Source organism: Pipistrellus hanaki (genome assembly GCF_964339955.1).
Source record: "Pipistrellus hanaki genome assembly, chromosome: 1".
In the NCBI taxonomy this organism is placed as follows: domain Eukaryota; kingdom Metazoa; phylum Chordata; class Mammalia; order Chiroptera; family Vespertilionidae; genus Pipistrellus; species Pipistrellus hanaki.
Window position 1 is genome coordinate 34,490,534 of NC_140503.1, and position 19,011 is coordinate 34,509,544.

The 19,011-nt window shown below is 37.0% G+C and overlaps 1 protein-coding gene across 3 annotated transcripts in view; it reads right to left on the reverse strand.

Annotated features, from left to right (window-relative positions):
• Nucleotides 1–19,011, reverse strand: part of TMEM260 (transmembrane protein 260) — a 57,613-nt gene that overhangs the window by 16,386 nt on the left and 22,216 nt on the right. For all 3 annotated transcript variants that reach the window (XM_084869922.1, XM_084869921.1, XM_084869923.1), the window contains exons 4-10: nt 15,215–15,392; nt 13,774–13,887; nt 10,625–10,804; nt 8,292–8,332; nt 5,134–5,217; nt 3,895–4,009; nt 1,968–2,137 (exon numbers count right to left, since the gene is read on the reverse strand). In XM_084869922.1, the coding sequence (XP_084726048.1) occupies nt 1,968–2,137; nt 3,895–4,009; nt 5,134–5,217; nt 8,292–8,332; nt 10,625–10,804; nt 13,774–13,887; nt 15,215–15,392 (882 nt within the window). The remainder of the gene's footprint in view (nt 1–1,967; nt 2,138–3,894; nt 4,010–5,133; nt 5,218–8,291; nt 8,333–10,624; nt 10,805–13,773; nt 13,888–15,214; nt 15,393–19,011) is intronic.

The window sequence follows — 19,011 nt, forward strand, 5'->3', positions numbered from 1 at the left end:
AGGTCCTTCCTTGTCTCCTCAGGTCTATGGCATTTAATGATACTGAGAAACAGCCGAAACTTGAATTGGCAGGCTAGTGTCACAAAGCAAATAAGCCTTACCAGAAACAAAATATTATCCCTGCCTTTGTAATGGATGCATCTCTTTTCCTCCTATGACCCCCTGCTCTGCAGGATGATGCTTCACATTTACCACCCAGCAGTGTTGCTACCTATCCCATCCGCCTGGGGCAAATAAAATAATCAAAACAGAATAAAACCACCCAGCCTGTGCTGACATCCCTGGTGTTGAACCTGGATTGCCAAAGACCTGAGCCAGAAGACTGGGATAAAAGCAAGGTTGGGTAAACACTCACTGCAGGCTTGGCAAGCCCTTCTCAGCTAGCTGTGGAGTTGGGTATGGAATCCCACCAGGTGTCCTGGTGATGCAGCCTTCCTAACACTGGCTCTACCCAGGAATTCTAAAGAACATCGGTTTTTAAAGTTAAGGTGACAGAGGAATTAAACTTTGTAAAATACCAATCAAATCATCTTATAACAAAACTCCCATGGACTCTTCCACTTCTGTAATGTTTACTCAATACTGCTGGAAATAAATGAATTATCACCTAAAACTTGGACATCTTTTAGGTTAGACTGAGATTTTCATTAGAATGATTATTTAAAAGATTTTGAAAAATACATATAATACTAATATATGGGTTAAAGAAGCTTTTAGACCAAACATATCAAACTCAAAGGATAACATGGGCCAAATAAACAAGGTTTAAGTTTGTGTGGGCAGCAAAAAAACAAAAGCTTCAACTGTCATAGAAACATAGGTTTATTTCGATAGAGACACGCTGAATACAAAGGGCTGAAATAAATGAGTAATCGTTAACGTAAAATAACAGAACATTTTAATAAAAAATAATATTTTTCTTGAACATTAAGTTACCAGACACTGAATAACTGCACAAATTAATAAGTGTAATGCAAATAAACCTGTTTTTCTTATTCTCCGAGAGCAAAATATTTCTTGTTGTGCACACCAAACAAGTAATTTAAAGACTAATGATGTGGCAATCAGCTGCTAAAATATTCACTACTAGTACAAGTGGAGAGAAATGGTGCACCTGCGTGTAAGGCGCATTAAGGGAAATGAATGCAAGATGATTATAGTAATTAGTCATTAGCAAATGCTGTAGTTCATTATTAATAATTATGTATAACAGGATATTGTAAAAATTAAGTTATGAATTTTTATTGAAATGTTTCTTACATACCGTTATACTGGCTGGGCCACAAAAATATTCATTGTGGACAAAAATATTCATCGTGGGCCACATGTGGCCCATGAGCCACGAGTGTGACATGCTTGTTTTAGACCTTTATTTTAAAACTAGAGGCCTGATGCACAAAAATCATGCAAGAGTAGGCCTTCCTTCCCCTGGCTGCTGGCACCAGGTTCCCTCTGGCACCCAGAACCTGGGCTTCCCTCACAGCCCCGGCTTCGTCCAGAAGGTCGTCCGGTCTAATTAGCATATTAAGCTTTTATTATTATAGATAATTAATATTCACTTCTACAGTATGAACTAGGTAAGGGCCAGGTATTACTCAAAAAAATGAAATCTTTGAAGCCTAGTGTGAATTATTTTAGGGCATGCGACAATGCCCAAATGTCTTTACTCTCTAAGCGGTTTTTTACATCATGGAATTTTACACATACTGCAGACTCTACTAACTCTCTCTCGAGTTCCTTAGAGGAAAATACACAAATGGTTTACATGCACCACCCAGTTTGCAATGCCCTGAACTACTTATCACTCATGCTGAGATTCTGGTTCAAAAGTTTAAGGACCATGGCTTTCAGACCAAGCTGTCTCACTCTGAAAAATGGTGGAAGGTGAAGATGAAATAAAGTTCTAGAATCTAAATAATCCAAACATCTCTGGCTTGAGTGCTGTCATAAAAAGAACCACTTCCTACCTGTAATTAGAATATATTTGGTAAGTTACAAAAAGAGCTGCTGAAAGCCACTCCAGATACTGAAGGCCTTTGGTGTTCAGCACTCGGTTACTCTCGGAAACCAGTGTGGCCAGCCCGATGCCAGCGAGGACTGCCACCACAGCGTTGCTCTGCATCCAGAATCGCTCCACCTGCGAAGAGGCACACAAGGTGACTGATCTGCAATCAATCTGGTACTTACCTATCTTACAAATATACTGCTTATACCTAATTGCTTATGCCTGCTGTCATTCAGGTCTTGCTTACTGACTTCCCCAATCCAACTCCAAGTTTCTTTAGTTTTCAATTTTCAAACATTCCTTCCTCCCAGTTTGACATGTGAAGCTCCCTTTTGGGACCCACACATTCTTTTCGATACTATGGACTTGGCGTTGACCTCCTGCAATATGGAAAGTGGAAGAGGTGGAGAAAGGCGTTTGCCTCACTCCTGACGTTCCCTCCCATGTGCAGAAGTGCCATTAGTTTAACACTCGCTGCCCTCTCACTTATTTCTTCCTGCGGGACGGTATGGACTGAGCTGACTAGGAAATTTGGGAGCTGGGACTGGACGTGCATTGCCCAGTGGCAGACTCTGACCCTTTGGCACCAGTGGGACAGTGAAGTGGAGTGGGGTACAGAAGGCCTGGCCTATGCAGCACAACCTGTGACTAGTGGGTAGGTCTGCCTTCTACTGTTGTGAATGCAGAATGAGGAAGCCCCCTTGCTCACAGATAATAAAATGGTTTATTATCCTATCTAATAAAAGAGTAATATGCAAATTGACCATCAAGCCAACATACAAGATGGCTGCCCCCATGTGGACACAGATGGCCACCACCACAAGATGACCAGCGGGGATGGGGGAAAGTTGGGAGGGATCAGGGAGGGCAATTGTGAGCAATCAGGCCAGCAGGGGAGGGCAGTTAGGAGGAACCAGGCCTGCAAGGGAGGAAAGTTGGGGTTGATCAGGCTGGCAGAGGAGGACAGTTAGGAGGAACCAGGCCTGCAAGGGAGGGAAGTTAGGGGTGACTAGGCCTGCAGGGGAGGGAAGTTAGGGGTGACCAGGCCTGAAGGGGGGGCAGTTAGGGGCAATCAGGCTGGGAGGGGAGCAGTTAGGCATCAATCAGGCTGGTAGGGGAGTTGTTAGGGGGTGATCAGGCTGGCAGGCAGAAATGGTTAAGGACAATCTGGATGGAAGGCAGGCGAGCAGTTGGGAGCCAGCAGTCCTGGGTTTTAAGAGGGATATCCGACTGCCCATTTAGGCCTGATCCTATCCCCTCTCCCCTGTGCACGAATTTCGTCCACCAGGCCTCTAGTCAGTGATAAAGGTGATTCTACTGCTTGTTATCTTGTTTCTCAACTGATTCTGAACTCAGGTGACTAAATAGGATACTATCTATTGGGCCACTTGAACACACAAAAAATTGTTTCAGCTGTTAAGAATTGTCTATATTTACAGAGTTTCTACTATGGGGAAGCTCAGAAATAACAGCCAGGGAAAAATAGAAATGTGGTTGCTCTTTTGCATAGGCCTGGACAGGTGGGATAAGAAATAATAAACTGTTTTGATAAGAGCCCCCAATTAAAACCCATATTTCTTTGCTATTTAGAAAAAAAATCCAGGAGAAATACAGTAGTACCAGTATCTATCACACACATAAAATGCCTAACTTAAATCTACCTTACATTTATTTTTCTATTTAACTATTGTGTTAATTAAACAATGCATTTTTCCTAAAAAGAGGCCTTTGCCTTACTAGTTCAATAATTTAACTTTTGATTTATAATAATGCACATATAATTTTAACTACTTCTGAGATGATCTGCTTTTCTACAAGATTCATGAGAGACAAACTAATATATTCTTCACAAACTTTCTGGTCAAAAGATTTATTTAAATAAAACTTACCACACCCATGAAAAGTGGTTTTGAAATATCTAAGTTTGCCCTCCAAGCAAAGAACAATGAATAAATGCAAAACATTCCAGTAAAAAGCCACACTAATGATGGGTTCTGTCTATCCCTATAAAAAATTAAAATAGGTCCAAAATTATTTGTGTACATGAATACCAATTCTACTATTACATAGTTTTAAAACTATAGGAAAATATTTGGAACTCTAAAACGTTCCATTTTTAAGTAGGACTAGAGAAGGATCTCAGTGTTTCAAATTTGAATTGGAATAGATAACCAAAACATAGTCATAAAATACACTGTCTTCTAAATTCTAGACAGCTAGGAAATATGCAACAAAAGATACAAAGTTAAAATTTGCAGAAGAAATGCAAATTATTAATCTTGTTAAATTAAAATGTAATTTAAAAATGCAAAACAAAAGGATAATTTCATGCACCAAAATAATAAAATGACAAATTGCAATAGTACTGGCGAGAATGTGGTTGCTTGAGAAAGTATACTGGTACAGTCTTTAAGAAAAGCTAATTTGATAATATATATCAAGATGCTTAAAAATATTCACATTTTGACCCTGTAATTTGACATGTGTAAATAAATCTTTAAGCAATAACTAGAAATGTGGATAGAGATTAATCTCTAAAAATGCTTTGGTATTACTTATAATAGTGGAAAAACTGGAAACTTTCTAAAGATCCTCTAATAGGAGAATATTTAATTATACAGACATTTAAATGATTTTAAATATTCTTATGGTATAGAGAAATCCTGACAATATAATGTTAGATATTAAGGAAACAAAACTATAAATGTACATAGTACATATACATTTAAATAAAAAAATATTTGATGGGTTAGAAATTAGTGGTTAATAGTTCTATTTTTTTAGGTTTTTATTTTTAATCATTGGAGGTTACTTTTATCTTTAGAGGAATTCAAATAGTTGTTTGTTTCTTTTGTAAAGCAATAATAATTGGCTATGGGCAGAGTAAGGTATCAAACCAAAGTTTAAGACATTAAATGACTCGCCTAGTTAGACTATAATACACTGCTCAATCTTTCAAAACCACTAATTTATAATCAGAACAAAAACTATGAATAATACATATTTGCCTTCATAGAAGTGGTTAGAGCAATTTATTTGAAATATAAAGTACTAGTGGCCATGTTCTACAATGACATATTAAAAATATTAATTTAATTAATAAACATGGGAAAAATTATATCACTCACCTTCTTACTAAACATAGATTAGCCCAAACTGCAAGGGCTTGGATGTTGAATGAGAGTTCAATCCTCATGTTTGTTACTTGAGAACTGTAAAAGACGATAGAACTTATTGTTGACAGAAAACAAATTTGGTTAATTCCAAATAAAACATTCTTTGTAAAATACATCGGATTATGTATTGAATAATTTTAAGGGATGAAGTCAGATTGAAAATTATTTTTTTTCTTTCAAATTCGGGGGGAAAGTACTTCAAGAAAGAGTTAAACAGTTTTAAGATATTTTTCCAATGGTAACATCTGGTTATCAATTTATATTATTTGGGATAGCATTGGAACAAATAATTTTCAGTGTTTGTGATACTAGTATACTGTATTGATATTGTAAAAACAATCTGTATTTCTAATTGGCTTTGTAAGAAGTCATCTGAAATGGGTTTCTGAACTTATTCCTGGCCTCCAGTAATTAGCAATTAAAAACAAAGTTAATTCAAAGCATGTTTTTGAAGATCCAATCATGAATTTAAAAAAGGACAAGAGAAATGATCTCCAACCATTCATTTCTGGGTTACTTTTTTCCTTAAAAAGGTTTCCTTGTTTTCTATAATATTTGGTTCAAAAAATGTTCAAGGAATCTCTGAGAAAATGCATAATTTTTTCTTATAATTATACTAAATTCTTCCATTGCCTTCATAAACTAATTAACAAGCATTTTCCAAGTGGCATCTGAGCTCTAGCAGTGTCCATTTTTTTGAAAAAGAAATGATTCTATATACCATCTCAAAGAACTTTCTTCTCCCTACTGGCAATTTTACTGGAGAAAATGTGATGCCATAATTATAGAAACCACACAATGTGTATTTTACTAATGGAGACTCATCAACTATGGGAAGATATCCTTACTCATTTTCAAATACACTTGAAAAAATTGATTCCAGCATGAGGCCCATTTCAAGCCATTCTTCAAAAGGAATGAAGTCAGCCTCAAAATTAATTCTTGGAGATCTGTTGCTTAAATGTAAGCTCTAAAACATGGTCACTGCCTAGGGTTAGATTCAATAATTTCCTTGTACAGGATTGCAATTTAGAGATATGCGTGGGGGAAAGAATTTAATTTGCTCGACTGGCAAAGGGTTGATGATTAGGTTCCATCATTTTGAAGGATTTTCTAGTAAGTTAATTATGATTTCCCTTTCTCAACACTCTTGTCCACCTGAAACAATTAAACACTAGAAATTCTCTTAAACAGAGAGTATAAGGATTATGCTTCCATTTTTACATTATAATCTTGTCCGAACAAATAGTGTAAGTGGTCATCACTTTTGTCAGTCCTCCCCCTCCCCTCCTGGGGGTACAGCCAAACTGTTGTTATTTCAATGTAAAGGAGGCATATAACTACCTAACAGATGACTTTTATGTGTTACTTATGAAAGTTAGATGTCTAGTCTAGGGTTGCTCTTGAGAGTTCTTTGGAGTTCATGTGGGATTTGTTAAAGCAAATACACTAGTAATCCTGAGTATGATAGCAGCCCCGAAAGATAGGTTAAAAAAAAGAGCAGGCAGTGAGTCTTTGACGCAGAGCAAAGAAGGAGAAAGTAAAAGCCTCGAGACACTGGCAAAGCTGTCTTTATCTTTAAAAGGGAAACTGAGCCTCTTTGCTGTCTTCCCAGCAAAACAGTCTTAGACATAAAGAGAAATATTTAAAATCAGCTGTGAAAACCATCAAAAGTTATATACAAATAATTGATAGCAGGAAAATGTTTTCAAAGTACAGCACAAAATTAAAAACTGGAGGCTAATAAATCAGTGTGTACAGAGGTGGGCAAAAGTAGATTTATAGTTATTAGTATGTAAAAGTTTATTTTGTGTTATTATTTTTCCATATAAAAACTATAAGCATACTTTTGCCTACCCCTGTATATTATGAGCCCGTTAAAAAAACAAATATGTTAAAAATATTGGAAAAATAGATAAAAACATTATGGATTAATAATAGTGGTTACCTCTACATGTTAGAATTATAGTAATTTGCATTTTCGTATTTTTGCTTATTAACTGTATTTTCTGAACTTTTCATAATAATTTTGTGTCCTTTTTTAAAAAAAGAAAAGAAGGAAGGATGAAAGAAAAACAAGCTAGCAAGTAAGAGAAACTATGAACTGATTTATGTATAGAGTTGAAATATTCTCCTGACAATTTATATAAAAATTTTTAAGTTGATTTTTAGAGAGAAGAAGCTGGGAGAAAGAGAGAGAAACATCGATATAAGAGAGAAACATTGATCAATTGCCTCCCACACGTACCCTGACCAGGGATCAAACCTACAACCTAGGCATATGCCCTGATCCAGAGTTGAACCCCCCTCTTTTTGGGATATGGGATGATGCTCCAACCAAGTAAGCCAAACTGGCCATAACCTCCCCATATTTTTCAAATGGTTTTCAAATTAATAATTAGAATCCAAAATTAATAATTAGAGATAACTTGAGTGTTATAGAAAACTATTCTTCCCTCATTTCATATTGAAAATATTTTTTAAAAAAATTACAGAATTTATATGGGTATTTTCCAAGTTGTCTTAATTTGTGTAAGTTTTAAAGCAAACATTAATCCATTTTTTCAAAAAAGCTAATAGATAAAATATATTTGCTTGAGCTGGCTTTAATAAGGTTGAACGTTAAAAAATGTATCTCAGAAAAAGAGCTTAAGGACAGTCTAGACTAGAGGAAAAGTCTTAAGAAACATTAGATATACTAAGCGCCAAAGAATTAAAAAAGCATAGCTCACTTCAAGATAACAAGAAAATAATTGTTCATGTTGATAAATACTATGTTTTAAAATGTCTGGGAGAAAGAAGATAGTCAAAATCAGAACAAAGCATGAACTTTAAATAAACACTACATTTGAAGCATTTAGTTTTATAGGTTTTATGTAGTCTCCTAATAGCCGCATTCATTGTTGGATTTATTGCTCATTTTCAGTTTTCTCTTACTGAAGGAGATGGTAGGATACTTGACAATATGCAAAACAACTGCCAACTATGTGGGTGAAAAGTACTCACAGACATACCACTTCACAAAGAGAGAAACTCAGAAGTCCCTCAAACCACTCAAAGGAACAAATAGAGAATTCATTTTAAAACAGTTCCAAATATTTCATACTCACAGTAAAATTTCAGACATACTGGATCCTATTTCAGATTTAGCCTAAACATAAGTGAGAAAAGTTTTCATTTACACAAGCATTAAACTAAAACTCTGCTAAGCTATCTTATTTAACTATCTCCATTTGAAAGATACATGCTTTAAATATACAATGCAACATTTCTCTTCATTCCAAGTCTTTACTTCAGAGCCTTACTAAATTTTTAAAGCAAAATCAGTGAAATTAAACATGAATATCGTTTAGGAAAAATTTCAGAAATAATAGTTGGCTAAAAATCAGTCAAACTAATCCAGCAGAAATGTCTAGCACATTAATAAATTAATAGTCTTTACACTTAGAATCTTTTTAAGCTCTTTTTTGGGGCACTTTGATTAGAGCTCATTATCATCTGTTAGTCTATAATTTCACAATTGTCTCTGAATTATACAAATTTCAAATCTGGAATGGTCCTCAAACAATATTTTAATGGAATGATCAATATAAGTAAACCAGGAGTGTCAAATTCTCAAGTCAAAAAATAATTATGCTTTTATTATTAAATATCTATAAAATATATATAAAAGCTAAAGGCATCAACTGACCAGTGGACCAGTTGCTATGATTTGCACTCACCACCAGGGGGCAGATGCTCAACACAGGAGTTGGCCCCTTGTGATAGTGCGCTTGCTCCCACAACCAACCTCCCGCGACCAGACAACCTCCTGGGCCTCCTGGGGTTCTTTCCTCCACCCCACTCCTCCCGTCGCCTCTCCTCCCCTTCCCCTCTCCCGTCAGCAAGCCTCTATCATCCCCGATCAGGACTCAGAGAGATGGCCCCAATCTGCCCCGATTGCCGGCCAGGCAGAGGGACCCTACCCATGCACCAATTTGTAAAAAATTCGTGCACTGAGTCTCTAGAATAATGTATATTTAAGTGAAAGTTTAAAACTAATTTAATAGATCCACCATTCACTTAAGAAATAGAACTGCATGAGTACATAAGGTATCTCACACAGCCTGACCTTCCTCATCTCCCATAAACTTTTAAAAATATGTAGGTTTATTACTTTTGTATGTATCCTTGAGAAATAGATTGTTTAATTTTTGCATGGTTTAGAATTTTGTATAAATTGTGTGATATAATTTGTACTCTTTTGAGATTTGCCTTCTTAAGTAAGAAACAAAAAAGCACAAATAATGAAAAGTCTGATACAACTGTCTATCCTATCTAATAAAAGAGTAATATGCAAATTGACTGTCACTCCCACACACAAGATGGCCAGCAGGGGAGGACAGGTGGGAGGAACCAGGCCTGCAAGGGAGGACAGTTGTAGGCAATCAGGCCAGCAGGTGAGGACAGTTGGGGACAATCAAGCCTGCAGGGAAGGGTAGTTGGGGGGGACCCAGTCCTACAGAGGAGGGCAGTTAGGGGTGACCAGGCCTGAAGGGGCAGTTAGGGGCAGTCAGGCTGGCAGGGGAGCAGTTCGGCATCAATCAGGCTGGCAGGGGAGTAGTAAAGGGGTGATCAGGCTGGCAGGCAGAAGCAGTTAGGGACAATCAGGAAGGCAGGCAGGTGAGCAGTTGGGTGCCAGCAGTCCTGGATTGTGAGAGGAATGTCTGACTGATCCAGTAGGATCAGGTCTAAACGGGCAGTTGGACATCACTCAAGAGGTCCCAAATTGGAGAGGGTATAGGCTGGGCTGAGGGACACACACCCCTGTTTATGAATTTTGTGCACCGGGCCTCTAGTATTAAAATAAAAACCCATCTGTTTATACTTTTATTTTTCAGATAACTGATACAGTAACCACTTCAGTGTTTTCCCCTAATACGTTTTAAGAAAAACAAGCCCTTTTGAACTTCTTTAGGACACAGTAAAATTTACACACTTAGTGAAATTATATTTTATAAAGACTTTACATATAGGCATTACACTAAATACTAATATGAATACTATTCATCAAATATATTTAAAAAAAGTTTGGGTCAAAGTAAATTAAAAATTTCGAGTTTAACTTTTTCCTTCAATCTTTTCCAGATATTTTAAATCTCAGACCAAGAGCCCAAAGTGACACCATTAGGGTAACAAGCATTCAAAAGGCTCTGCTGCCAGCACTTGGAAGCATTTCCGTCCGTAGGTACAACATCAGGTTAAGGGATTCCATTTTTCCCCCTTACATATGTTAAAGGTCACATTTCAATGGGCAACTTTGTTCCGTAAATAACTGAAATAAAAATTCTACATACTGTCATTGACAAACATTGTTTTTGTTTTGTTTTTTTCAATGGAGGTCCAGGCAGAACACAGAAGTTTTGCCACTTATTCCTTATAAGAGCTTTAAGTATAAATTTACCAGATTGAATGTTCCATATTCTTCCCTGAGAAAATGAGTCAAAAATCCCAGCACCGTTGTCTGGTCTCCCCAGGTCCAGCGGGCTTGATTGAGGTAGGATGAGATAGGAAGATAGATGTAGGGCAGCAAACCAGCAGAGAAACACAGGCTCAACTTCCACACAGAGCCCCAGGAGAGTTCCTGCATCAGAGCACAGTGTGTCGTATGACAATGTTTATCCTAGAAGATTCATCCTGGAACTTCAAGAACACATCACGGAAAACATCAACTATGTTTACTCAGCTCTGATCTCTCAATTTATATGAAGTCGCCACAGAATACTATGTTAAACCTTCTGATTGCCAGGGATTACTAGAAAATTGCATCAGCCTGAACTCCTTTGCATGGCAGGTGAAATCTGAGTGAAGCAGATAATATTAGCGAAGACCCTTAAGTACCATTTTTATTGCATCTTTTAAAATTAAAACCATGTCATGACATGCAGCATTGCAGAGATAACTCAATTGGAAGAGATTAGGTTGTTCAGTTTATTTTGGATATGCCCCCAAATATTGGATATGCCCCCAAATACAAACTCATTTCATCACCTTCATCAGGAGTAGAGTTTCGCTATACACTCTCTTATGACTATACATTATAATATGAAACTTTCTGCAAGAATTTGGGTCATATGCTGAAGCCGGTTTGGCTCAGTGGTAGAGCGTCGATCTGCGGACTGAAAGGTCCCAGGTTCGATTCCGGTCAGGGGCATGTACATCGGTTGCGGGCGCATCCCCGGTAGGGGGTGTGCAAGAGGCAGCTGGTGGATGTTTCTCTCTCATCGACGTTTCTAGCTTTCTATCTCTCTCCCTTCCTCTCTGTAAAAAATCAATAAAATATATTAAAAAAAAAAAAAAGAATTTGGGTCATATCATGGAAATATTTGGCACAAATGAAGCTAGCTTTTAAATAACCTCCCAGCTCACCCAAATGTTATCTATCCTCAATTTACATATAGAATGAAGTACTAAAGGAAATGTGTTGTTTTATATAACAAGGTTGCCTCTATAGAGAATATATTTCTCATTGGCACACCTCTAAAATGAAGTATAATAGTGACAAAGTCTTATATAGATTAAGTCCAAAAGAATTCTGGTGTATTACTACAAAGATTCAAATAGTGGTTGCTTTAGTAATTGGGAAAGAGGATCTCTTACAAATATCATCATTGGAAATTGCCAATTTTTCTTTACAAAAAAGGGAAATTCATATGTGACAATGGATAGAAGAATCAAGATTCACATTCACCAGATGTTTAACAAGTAGCTGACTTATATTAATATTTTCAAATAAACATTCTTAATTGATTCTTGAGTGTTTTTATTATAGTACTGATTTCCTACTGGGGCAATGAGATACATAAAAAATGACAGCATGAAAAGAATGTAAGAAATAACTAACTGAACAATGTGCTTTGCTATTCTTAAAAGTAGTCTTAAAGAAAGTAAATGCTTGCATTGTGGCAGTTTCTGCATATTACAGAATGGCAAGATGCAACTGCTGCAGAATTTTCCTTTTGTGCAGGAAAGAAACAGGAGGCAGTTACATGAAAGCTATCCACAGGGCCCAGGAGAGTGGTTCCATGTCTTAGCTGTGCATGCATTAGATCACCTGGAGAGCTTTTAAAAAATATCAGTGTCTAAGCCTCACCCTGTATGTATACACACACACACACACACACACACACACACACACATTAATATACAGGTGTCCCAAAAAATGTATATATACTTTAACAGCTGATAGCTCAATTCTGAAAATGAAATGTATTTTAATAAAAACTGTTTTATAATTATTCAGTGTGTATGCATTTTTGGGACACCCTATATGTACACACATATAAACACATACTCTTTCAAAGCTTCCCAGATCATTCAAGTGAGCAGCCAGAATTGCAACCAAGGGACTCAGGACTTCTTACTCTGTCTCAAATCCAACTACCCTGCCACTCCACTGGTAGACCTTATTTTCTAGCCTCTGTTATTTAAATGATGGAAATGGCAGGTCCTTTGAAGAGTCATTCTTCCCAAAATGTCATTCTTCATCAGTATCTGGCCTCAGTACAGGGCCAAGAGGCTCTCAAACCAGCCTCCTAATGTGTCAGCTTCAAGTCCTGCATGTTTTACACAAAGCATGGCCTCCCCTCTCAATCATCTAACACCGTGGTCAGCAAACTGAGGCTCGCAAGCCACATGCGGCTCTTTGGTCCTTATAGTGTGGCTCTTCCACAAAACACCACGGCCTGGGCAAGTCTATTTTGAAGAAGTGGCATTAGAAGAAGTTTAAGTTTAAAAAATTTGACTCTCAAAAGAAATTTCAATCGTTGTACTGTTGATATTTGGCTCTGTTGACTAATGAGTTTGCCGACCATTGATCCAACACTTGGTTGTCAGGTTCTTCCCACCTCTCAGACTTCTCAATGAAACCTGGCTAAGAGTGACACCATTAAGTTCATAACATACGTCATTCCTGACTTCAGTTTCCTCACAAAAAGATCAACCAACTGCTATCCCTAGACAAAACACCATTTGCAAGTACCCGAATCTGTGTCCCGGGAACACAATGACTGAGAAGGACTGCATTGGAAGCACCGCCCCTCCGGCGGGCCAGCACACACCGCATGGAGAGGACACCCTGGGGCTGCAGTTTCCCAGGGGGAAACAGTCCCAGTGGACACCCAGTTCCTCCAGCATTGTGGGACGCTTTCCAGGAAGCTCACTGGGGTCTCACCTCATGGGAACCACTGGGGGCATTTGCAGGGCTCAACCGCTGAGGACCAGATAGAGGTGGAGAAGGGAAGCCGGGCTGACAAAGCAACCAGCGCTCAGATCTTGGCAAACTGCATTCCTGCTGCCTGAGCAGAGATTCCAACCATTCAGAATCCATAAGAAAATTATGAAATAGGCCAGATGCCACTGTAATCAATACTGCAGAATTTTTGTCAAAAACCCTGTTTCTTCAATGTTGTTAGGACCTAAGGAAATTTAAACGACATATAAAACTAAAAAAAAAAAAAAAAAAAAAAAAAAAGTAAAGTCATGGTGGCATATGTTATATTGGGCCTAAATAAAATATTATGAACTTTCATTTTTACAAAATTCAAAACCTACCTTCTCGTTGAAAAGTCGAAAGAGAATCCATGGTATTATGCACAAAACATAGAGTACTATTGTGTGCTGATTACATAAGCTAAGGCCACAGCAGAAAGCACCAATTTTAGCTATCTGAAAATAAAACAAAAATAAAAAACAAGTTAAATATTCACCTAAAACTCTAATTAAGCACAATAGTAAAAAGCTATTCTTTATACTAAAACTAGGCATAACACAGGTCACATTAAAAATCAATTGCTTAGACACAAGCAGTCATTTTTTTTTTACCAGCCATTAATATTTATTACCACTATTTTTATTAATATTTTTCATTCTCATCAAAGCATTGCAGTTTGACCTTAAATAACTTTTTTCAAACTAAATTTCAAAAAGTCCTGTATGTGGACTAGATAAGTCCTAACAGTAATCAGATATATAATTCTTATTTGAGTAAAATCTGTAACTAAAATTCAGCAATTATTTGCTTTACTTTTTCCCCCCATTAAATTAAATAAATGAAATATAACACTATTTATTTAGAACCTTGTTGTCAATGGGTAGTGTTATTACTTTTTTTTTTTTTTAACATGCATTATTTTCAGATTCAGAAAAAAGTTTATTTTAAACAACAAAAAACTCTAATAGCATCATCACAGATCTGTTTATGGAAACCACAGATAACCACAATGGTTTTTTGGTTCTATATTCCCTAACAACACAATTCTGCTTATCAGAGATGATTTGGTATTTTCCAATGTGTAGACTGTAAGTTCTAAGGAGACAGGCTTCCTTCGAGCTTCAAATTATCTTGATGATAGTGCCTACCTTAGAATTCATTGTAATCTCTTCTGAACTACTTCATTCTTACATTTGGTGCTCTCCTCTTAAAATGTACAAATTTGGGGAGAGGTCAACAGGGAAAAAAGGAGACATATGTAATACTTTCAACAATCAAGAATTTAAAATTTTAAAGAAGTACAAATTTGATCCCTTTTTTTTGGAATTGGGGAATAAGTCACTGTACCATAATGGTATATAATTTAAAGTGATCAATCTAGAGCTTGGCATATTACTGATGTCTTTGTCTTGCGAGTGCGCGCGCGCGCGCACACACACACACACACACACACACACACACACACACACAATGGTGGAATTAACCAATAAGCCTATCTTTCCCATAGGACTCAAAGGGAATTTCAGAATCCCCTCCTTCTCCAAAAAACTTTTGAACTCCAAGGGGGCGGGTGGTGGGGGGACTGGGGAAATCCCATCTTTTAGAAAGACTCTCATGGTCCACAGTAAAAGACCTGAGAATATTTTCTCTCTCCACATGCCTAGATTACTTTAACAGCAATCAGGATAGGTAAACAATACCTAAACCAAAGTTTAAAAGAAACATGGCATCTATCTAAAAATGAAAACACCAAGTGATTTCACTGTGCTCAAAATAGGTTACCTTTGATCTTTCTTTTGCGGTTGCTGCCTCCTCGAAATGTACAGTAAGAGCCATCAGCAGCCCCACAAACAGATTGTTCAAGCTAAACACCTCCGCCGCGATGGACCACTGCCACGTTAGACGAGAGAATGAAAACACGCCCGCAGCAAGGACTCCTCCGGCATGAGAGCCAGAAAGCCTGCAAATACAGATAACGTGAAATCTTCTTTCCCAACAGAAAGAACCGACTTTGTTCTCCTTTTTTATAACTGCAGCAGTGGAAATCATGACAGTCACCCGGCACCATCCCAACACGCTACATGGTTAGTGCATCCCTCCACGTAATAATATTCTCCAACATATTTTAATTAGGAAGCCCGTATGTTAACCTAGTAACACACCAACGAACAAACCTGCTTGGTATCCTTGGGTGACATGACGTTTAGTTCTCAGATGTAACCTCTAGGGCAGTGTTTTTCAACCTTTTTTGGGCAAAGGCACACTTGTTTCATGAAAAAAATCACGAGGCACACCACCATTAGAAAATGTTAAAAAATTTAACTCTGTGCCTATATTGACTATATATAAAGTAATTCTCTTGAATAGGAATCAAATAAACACAAAGAAAGTATTTTATAATTACTTTATTATGAAATATTAAGTAAACAAAATAGTGAAAAATTATAAAATTCTTGTCTTGTCTGCACCTACGGCACACCAGGCAACATCTTGCGGCACACTAGTGTGCCGCGGAACAGCGGTTGAAAAACGCTGCTCTAGGGTTCAAGCCAGTTCAGAAAGCCTGAAGAGTTAGTAGCTAGGGAGATAACCTGTGTCATTTCTCTTCCTCTATCTACAAAGTTAAGACTGGAATATGCTAAATTGTAAAAATTAAGGAAATGGCAAAATATCTATTCAGGAATCCTCATTCACACTTCCTGGGAATGTCTGGGTCCGGGTACTTTCTATACCTATCTCCCAACATATGGTGAAGCATCTCTTGGTCACAGTATTTGGTGGTTTTAAGACCTTGTTAGCTAAGTGCTTAGATTCTCATGATTTCTTCTTTACACAGAGGTAAAGCTAAAAACAATGTATTTTTAAAGAGAGGAACGGGTATGGGAATTTTAATAATGCAGAAAGAATTAAATGCTGCACTTAGAAACAAATTCTCCACTCCCCAAATGCCAACAAGAGCCATGTATTTCAAATCAGTCAGGAATCCGGATCTCAATTGAGACATGCCTCGAGACTGGTAATATGGTTGAAAATACTAGTGTTTATCAAACCAAAACAACGTCCTATTCCACTATAAGTCTAAAGCTATGAAAATTAAAGTTATTACAAATGTCTATGTCTAGCAAGAGTTATAAAATTCAGCAGGCACTTCTGTACCTAATAATTTTGATTTATATGACCCCACATCAACACTTTTTAACTATATTGTTTTGTATAAAAATTATGGAGTAATTATATGGTTCTTAATCAACCATTATAGGGGGAAAAGTTACAATAAAAATTTTAATATCGTCAAACCTTTTTTCCTTTGAGTTTCTCTTTGCAATTTGTTTTCTTTCCTTTATAAAAATCACCAGTTTCTCATTTCATCACAGTCTCCCATTCTTCCAGTTATCCTGATTCAACACACTAAAGTCACTTCTTTATTCCAAATTCCTATCAAGTTGTATGCCTATGGCCTTTGACTCAATTATTTTAATCGTTTTCTGACTTGTCTTGTTTTTTTTCTATTCTGCAATATAACAGCAGATTAAACTCCCTAAACATACCCTTTATGACTACATAGCCCCCAAGCTTCACTGCCTACAGGACATATTTTAAATGAGTCAGCCTGAAGACCAGGAACCCTGCCCACCTAGCCACAAAGTGTCAACATTATTTTCTCCACCAACTAGCCAGGCTTCTCAAAATTCCCTAATAAAACATGCCTGTTGCCAGTGTTACACCTTTGCTTGTGCCGTAACCCTGAAATGAATGTCCTCCCTGCTCCTTTCCACTTATTCAAACTCCACTCTTTCTCAAATTTTTAAATCCCCAGGTTTCTAGTCCACCTCTGAACATTTATAGCATTTAAATGTCTGTAGCCATTATTTTGACATTGTTTCTGAAATGTGAGCTGGAGTTAAATTTCACTTCTATTGAAAGCATCTAGCCCCAAGCACAGGAAGGAAACTTAGTGAAATGAGAGAATAAATTAATCTTAAAGTATTAGTAACATTTTAAAAAGGAAGTTCTACGCATCTTCTGTTGATATTACTTTGGAAAGTCAGCATAAGATACAGATCCCTTCTTCTACTGAAATATCAATTAGCATCTTTGGAGAAATGGCTGATTGCAGGCATGGGGCAGCTCAAGTACAAGATGAATCTGAAACACCCTGTGTCAGAAATTAAGGAAGTGCTCAAACAGAGACATGACAAAGAACGCAGGAGCCAGCTTAAAGGGACTCTCACTCATCAAATTGGGGGAATAATTTGAGCAACAAAATGATTATAGTACTAGATTGTAACCCAATGAATAAGTAAGAATCTATGAATAAGTAGTATTACAAACACAGTAGGTCCTCAGGTTACGTCGGAGATCCATTTCTATGGCAGGACGTAACACGTATTTTTGCCATAAGTCAGAACCCACCTACATAAACACCTACGTCACTCACATGGAGCACACATGTAAAGAAGTGAAACAGTCAAAAAGTTTTAAAATAAAGATAACAATTCCTGACCTTTACTTGTGGTAAATAAATAAAAAACATAAAACACATATGTACATACATCAAAATGATGTATCTTTATTGATTTCAGAGAGGAAGGGAGAGGGAGAGAGAGAGAGAGAGAACATCAATGATGAGAGAGAATCATTGATTGGCTGCCTCCTGCACATCCCCTACTGGGAATCAAACTAGCAACCCAGGCATGTGCCCTTGCCTAGAAATGAACGTGGGACCTTTTGGTCCACAGGCAGACACTCCTAGCCATTGAATCAAACCAGCTAGGGCAGAACTTTTTTTTTTTTTAATTTTTTTATTTTTTTATAAATACTGTAAAAGGGAGATGGCAATATAACCACGAAACAAAGTACATCGAGTTGGATGTAATCCGAGGACTGTCTGTAAACAGGGGAGAAGGAAAAGTCCATAGAATGCCAACTAATAACTGTATAAGAAATGAAAGAATCAGAAATCACCATAACAACAATAATCAATGGGTATTAAACTAATGGGTAAAGATTTAAGAGTAACAGAAATATGTGCACAGTCTAACCGTATCTCCCTTTACATAGATTAATTACATGGGGGAGAAGGGGTAACTATAGTGGCAGACCCCATCTTAGCCACATGATCAAGGTTAACAGCCCAGAAGTGGGACAAACACAGTATATCTACGACATTCCTACAAAAAATTCATCACCTGAGTCTAAACAAACTCAAATTGAAGAACATTCTACAAAATAACTGGCTTGTATCAAAAAATTTCAAGGTCTTAAAAGACGAAAAATTCATTTAAATAGATACTATTTATTTCTTTTCAAATGAAGAAACTGAGGCGAACAAAAGCAAAGTGATTCTTCCAAGGCCAATGGCAATTAAGCAGCAGAACCAGAATTTAAACTGTTCGTCTAGCTATTTAGTGCCATTACATTATGGGATATAAGGTGGTTATTTTAGTTTTAATGTCAAATAATTCATTCTATATTAACGATAAAATGTACTTTATTTGGTGTGAAGAATAGAGTAAAAGTTTTATCAGTTATTAGAATTGTATTTACTTCTCTTTCAGCAAAACAACACACTAGCAGCT